We start from the raw sequence: 6,141 nt of genomic DNA on the forward strand, positions 1-6,141 counted from the left end.
GAAAATGCCAGTTGTGACTTTGCAAGATGTCACAAAAGTTCAAACATATGTTCATATATCCTAATAAAGGACAGGTTTATCTATTAAAACTAAGTAAAGGATGTTATATATGGTGAGCCCAGGTTGCCTACTTCACAGCTTTGTCCATAAGTCTTTAATTTCATGTATTTGCAACTTCCTACATGCTAACTGATGAACTGGAGTTGTACACCCATGAACTATTTGGCTTAAACAGGGTAGCAGCCTTCATATATCTTGTTAATAGGTTTCTGCTGCTCAGTTTTTGTTTTTGTTTTCTAAGCACAAACCACTTACAGAAAGAAACCGCGTGTGTTGAATCACTAGGCAGAAATGCATCTTCCTCATTTCTGATCATTTCATAAATAAAAATGTGATTGCAAAAAAAAAAATGCAAATGAACAAACATTTCCAGGTCGTGGCTGTCTGGATTTGAAGGCAACAGGACTTCATCCTAGAAGCTTGTTCAGTGGTCGGTGCTGATGAGGAGTCTCGGGTATTTGACTGCTAATGGGGTTGTCACCCTGGTGGTGATCTAACCTTGGTTCATGTGACCCTGATGACCCATGCCTCGATTCTTGGGATTACCTCCAAAGTTATACTTTCAACTCAACCAAAACCTCTGGGGTGGATTTCTCAGTGCAGGCCAGTCACAAGCACAAAGTACTTAAATGGGAATAACAGAAAAATGAAATGGAAAAAAAAAAATTCATTTTGATGGTGTGAACTGAGCTGCAAAGCACTGCATGGCAGGGAAATTCTCCAGAAGACAGAATTTAGAGGATTTACATGACAAGTGCTTATGAAGGAAAGATGACTTAATACAAGGTTTACAGCTTGGCTTGTAATTTTTCAAGTTTCATTGATATAGTTCTATTTCACAGCAGCAGTTTTCTCACAGCACTTTACATTATAAAGAAAAGACCAAAGAGTATTAAAAAAATCAAATGAGTCACTAAAACTTGGCACTTTGATCAGTGAGAAGAAAAATATTTGATTTAACAGGAAAAGTCTGGAGAACCAGACTTGGTAAAGTTAATTTCAGTTCCCCAGGCTTTCTGAAAGACTTTCAAAGTTTTTCTTTGGACATTTTGACATTTTCAGTCCAGTCTTTTTACGTGACAATTTCAGAGGAATGTTTTTTTCCCTCCATGTTTAAAATATAGTCCCTATTTCTTTATTTCCTGTTTCCATATGTCTCCTTCAGGGTACTCATGTCGGTTCACAGATTCCTCCAGCATCTCACAAGAATAGCCTGGATCCTGAAATCAAAGAGCAGCAGCTGTAAACAACAGAAAGTTTTTGGGTTTTTTCAGAGTAATGCAGATTGACTTCCTAATCAGTTTCTTGCCTTCGGTGGCATGTAGTGGGCGTCTTGAATCACTACAGGACTAGTGAAGTGCTCGTGGAGGTGGTCCACATATTCACACATTCTGGGGGGGGGGAAACAAATCAAAAAGTCAGTGTTTGGTTATAATCTCTGAGATCAAACTGTTGATAAAAATAAACACTGCTCCTACCGGTTGGTAAGATCCGCAGACACGCAGATGTAATCAAACAGAATCAGATGCTGGACGAGCTCACAGAGCCCGACTCCACCGGCATGAGGACATACAGGCACTGAGAAAGAAGAAACACAAACCCACGAGTTTCCTCTGTGTAGGCAGTATTTGTCTAATAACCTTTGAGGGCCTTTGGCAACTTATAAAAAACATGCCTTGGGGATCCGTATGATTCATGATTGTTATTCCTTGAACTTTTACCTTGGAACTTGTAAGCCATCAGCAGCACAGCCAGGTTCTCGTTGACACTGCCCAGCCTACAGCTGTCTATCTGGACAAACTGCAGTGCAGAGGCCTGCAGGAACTGCTTAAACATCACCCTGTTGTGACACTGGAGAGAAAACTCAACTCAACTAAAAATATAACCCATCAAAGATATGCTTGTTGGAACAGACCTGAGCTCTGACCTGCTCGCCTGTTGCCACTCCAATCCCCAGTGGAGCCAAAGCCTGCAACAAGAAAGTTGTTTATCACTCAACAGCCCTGGATGGATGACTGAAAGTACCTAAGAGACAGAAAAAGGGTCCTGTCCTTGTGTTTAATGTTACCCTTAATATTAATCATTAGAAAGTCAATGATACAACCACATAGAGGTTTAAAATGACTGCCCAGGGATGCAAAATAACCACAAAAATACATAAAATGTATCTCATGGTTGCTTTATTTTGAGGATTTTTCAACCTTTCTGTTGTCCCGTATACTTACTGTATCACAGAAATGCCTTTCATACACATAAACAAGCTAAAACTAGAAATTATTCTCTCACCTTTGAAATAGCAGCATGACCCAGGATGTCATCTGGAGACGTGGGCTCCTCGATCCAAAGGGGTTTGACCTCAGCTAGTCTGGACACCCAACTTATGGCCTCGGCTACGTCCCATCTCTGGTTGGCGTCGATCATCTAACAGAAAAATAAACCCCTTTGGTATAATTTCCTAATGCCATTACACATGCAGGGGCAAGAACAGGCTTACCAATGTGCTGCTGGGTCCAATCATTTGCCTTATGAGGCGGCACCGGCGTATGTCGTCCTCTAGATCGGCACCAACCTTCACCTTAAATCTGGTCCATCCGCTTTTAAGAGCATCTGAGCAGAGCTTAACAGAAACATGACTGTCATTATAGTTAGTAGTATGCCTAACTAGGCATACTGTTTGCTGAGCGATTTATACAACAGAGACCTGCTTGAGCTGCTGGTCTGAGTATCCGAGCCAAGCACAGGAGGTGGTATATGCAGGATAACCCTCTTTCAGCATCTGATCCTCTGGTAGAAAAAGGTTTGTACTGAATTAAATTGTGTTTAAATGGAATAAATAGGCCTTCTATGGTGGCTGAAAGGGCTCTGGTTGGTTTCTAAAGAGGCAGTAACTAGTGTGCTCACCTCTCTGCTTCTTGCCCTCCTGTGCTTTCACAAGTATGTCTAAGAGAAGAACGAAGACAGAAGGAGTGTGACACAGTGTTTTGGTAACACTGCATTTCTCAAACTGTACTCTCCAGATGTCAAATGACGTCAAAAACCAGTCTCACCCAGAGCTTCTTCCTCTGTAAGCACATCAGTGATGTATCTGAAGTCAATGCACGACACAATCTGCTTCGGGTCCTGAATTGACAAATATATGCCATGATATTTCCCTCGTGATTACATCCCGGACATAAATCGGTGGAGTAAATTATCTCTGACTCACCATGTCCACGAGCAGCTTCCACAGCGGCTGTGGAAAAAGTCTGTGAGCCATGATGTGTCATGCTTTATGAGAGAAACAAAGTTTTACTTATTAAGCTTCATCTGAGATTTCCCCACCTTGCCTTCAGCCCTTGCCCAGAGGTCCCACACAGCATTCAGGACTGCAGCAGTGGCCAGGTGGATCACTCCTTTCTCTGGGCCTAACTGTACCAGACGAGAGTCATAATTACATCTAGCAAAAGGCACTGGCAGAAAAAGCAAAACTGGAGAGTACACCGCAGTTTGTTAATAGACCCATTTTTCATCATGCATTTATTAACTAGGTCTCTTTTTATAGTTAATTATTGTTGGAGGCTTTTTTGGCATGAAAAAACAAGCATACATCATTCAACAACACTGGCAAAGCCACCAGTCTGCATAAGCTGTCTGATATGGATACAAAAGTGTGGGCATCGCTGGATAAATTACATATTTTATAAATATAAAATATGTCATTTAACATTTATTCAATATTCATATTGATATTAACCCATAAGTGTTAAACACCGGGTGAATATCAGCAGATTCCATCAGTCAAGTGAAACTGATATTAGCTTAAAAAAAAAAAATGACTGTAATCTGGTTATGTTTGTTATGTTATGTTTGTACTCTCACCCATCTCATCTGGCCATCACTGGTCAGGAGGCGGTAAAATCCACGGAAGTTGCTCACAATCTCCTGCAAAGATTTGCCGATAACTAGTCCTGCAAGGGCCTTGACAGCACACAGCACTGCGGGGTTTCAACCAGCAGCAAAAACAAAGAAAAATTGGGTGAAGATCAAAACTTCAACAAAGATCTATAATTTTAATAAACCTCATTTAAACAGATACAGGGACTGTGGAGTCTGAGACGACAGCCCTGCAACAGCCAAGTTATGATGTTTGGTGTTTTGTCCAGTTTATCTCCCTGTTGCTCTGTGCCACCCTACACAAAGGCGTCTCGCTCATAAGCCTGCACTCTTTGATATCCACTGTAACTAATTGAGGGTGAGTGGGAAGAGAAGAGAGCAGAGAGAGACAGAGTAACAGTTACACTATGTTAGACAGAGATGAATAATTACTAATGATTACTTCTCAGTTTTAACAGTAGTTTCCTGTTTTATTTTGATAGTCTCTTGTCCTGCTTGTGTTATGTTCAGTTTTGCTTCCCCTGTCATTTGTCTAACTTAGTTCACCTGTGTCTTGTTTTGCCCAGCTGTGTTGCATCTTCCTAATTACCTCATGTGTGGATTAAAGTCCTCAGTTTCCCTCTGGTCTTCATCGTGCCATTGCTGTACTCCTTCATGTTGTGTGCTCATCTTATGCTTTTGTTGAGCTTCCTAACAAAAAGGAAGGGTTCCTGCATTTTGGGTCTGTTCTTCACCTACCACACAGCACGCCTTGACAATATTTTCTGTTGCTGCAGCGTCAAGAGGACTTGAGCCATGAACTCAAGTCCTCTTGACGCTTTATAACCAGCTACTTTGCACGTACAGTGAGTGAAAGCATTGGGTGAACCGAATCAGGTTAAATTAAATCGAGCTATTAGACCTGAGTGAACTCGTATTGATCAGAGAGTTAGAACAAGTAAAAGAAACTTAGATTAACCTGAAAGGAACTAAAATAGGTTAAGCGGTAGTTGATACAAATCAGGATTTAAAACCAAACCTGACCTGGGAAGGGAGAGAAATATATCTTTGTTTTGCTTTTGTTTGTTTTTTTGTTTATCTTCTTGTTTTATTTAAGATAACTAATGCCATATATACACACACCATATACATATTTTTATAGTCAATCCTCATGTATTTACTGTGTGCATAGTAACTAGTAATCCATACTTTATTTATTCCATCCTTTATTCCAGCATCTATGAACTCTGCACCATACATGTTATAAATGTTATCGTTTTTGTCATGTTCATATCATGTTGTCAGTATTCTCTGCAATGTAACTAAACTGCATTGACTAAAACTACCACAAGATGGCAGTGCAGGGCTTGGAAATTAAAAAAGAGAAAAGTCATCCAAAATTTGACATTTTCTATGCAACTTTTTAATGATTAAGGAGCATGTAGGCCATAGAAACACCGTCAATAAACCATAATGTGGCTGATTTCTAAATTGTTAATGTTTTTTTTTAAAAAACAATTTGGTCGTGTAAATTATGAGACGCTGTATTCATGTAAAAATCTACATCGCAGCTGTAATTTTGCTTAATAAAAAAAACAGTAGCGTTTTCACATTTAGTCTATATAGCTGAGATTTTTTTTCTCTACCGAAAACCTTTTGATAAAATTCACACTATTCAAGAACTAGAAATTCTGAGCTCACTGCGTGCACTTGAATGCAACAGCAAGTTTGTTGTGGTGGCTTCGTCAAAGTGGGTCTTTAAGGCCGCCCCGCGTGGATCTTACCGATCTCGGTGCCTTTTCCCAACGTGAACGTGAGGCCGAAACCTTTGAGGCCGCTGTCCGTGTCGAGGACCACATAGGCGGCCGAGTAGTCCGGGTCGGTGTGCTGCAGCGTGGACATGAGAGGGGGAAAGGTCTCATTCTTGTGGCTGTGTCTGTGAATGCGAACATGCACGCGCGTGGAGAACGAGCTACACAAACTTCTTACCATCGCGTCTGAGCCGTGCTGCTCCAGGGACGTCGGGAACCTCACGTCCCTCACTCTCAAATTAACAATTTTGTGCGACATCTCTGCGCACAGATTAAGTCTGTCATGTGATCGAAGCGGTTTCTGCTGTTGTGACCTCTATAAGCTTACCCCACCCACTTCACCGTGTCGTAAACATTAAAGATGAGGCTTAAAGAGACAAATCAAAGCGTCTGGTCTCTAAGTAAATAATAGAAATAT

At 40.9% G+C, this 6,141-nt stretch overlaps 1 protein-coding gene across 1 annotated transcript; it reads right to left on the bottom strand.

Annotated features, from left to right (window-relative positions):
* Positions 1–139: 139 nt before the first annotated feature.
* On the bottom strand, positions 140–6,122 carry enosf1 (enolase superfamily member 1). Its single transcript, XM_031751288.2, has 15 exons — positions 5,902–6,122; positions 5,697–5,799; positions 3,919–4,034; positions 3,382–3,468; positions 3,266–3,292; positions 3,108–3,180; positions 2,962–3,000; positions 2,762–2,844; positions 2,555–2,677; positions 2,347–2,481; positions 1,988–2,029; positions 1,782–1,911; positions 1,539–1,638; positions 1,370–1,451; positions 140–1,280 (listed from the first exon to the last, which is right to left on the bottom strand). Exons 1-15 carry the CDS (start codon positions 5,980–5,982, stop codon positions 1,188–1,190), a joined length of 1,314 nt encoding a protein of 437 aa, XP_031607148.1. The 5' UTR covers positions 5,983–6,122; the 3' UTR covers positions 140–1,187.
* Positions 6,123–6,141: the final 19 nt, after the last annotated feature.

Source organism: Oreochromis aureus, linkage group 9 (genome assembly GCF_013358895.1).
Source record: "Oreochromis aureus strain Israel breed Guangdong linkage group 9, ZZ_aureus, whole genome shotgun sequence".
Lineage (NCBI taxonomy): Eukaryota > Metazoa > Chordata > Actinopteri > Cichliformes > Cichlidae > Oreochromis > Oreochromis aureus.

Excerpts from the sequence above, each read along its gene's own strand:
- enosf1 (XM_031751288.2), bottom strand. The coding sequence starts at position 5,982 with ATGTCGCACAAAATTGTTAATTTGAGAGTGAGGGACGTGAGGTTCCCG. Across the intron at positions 3,181-3,265 it reads GGAAGCTGCTCGTGGACATG|GACCCGAAGCAGATTGTGTC; the intron begins GTGAGTCAGAGA and ends TTGTCAATTCAG. Across the intron at positions 2,845-2,961 it reads GGAGGGCAAGAAGCAGAGAG|AGGATCAGATGCTGAAAGAG; the intron begins GTGAGCACACTA and ends TTTTTCTACCAG.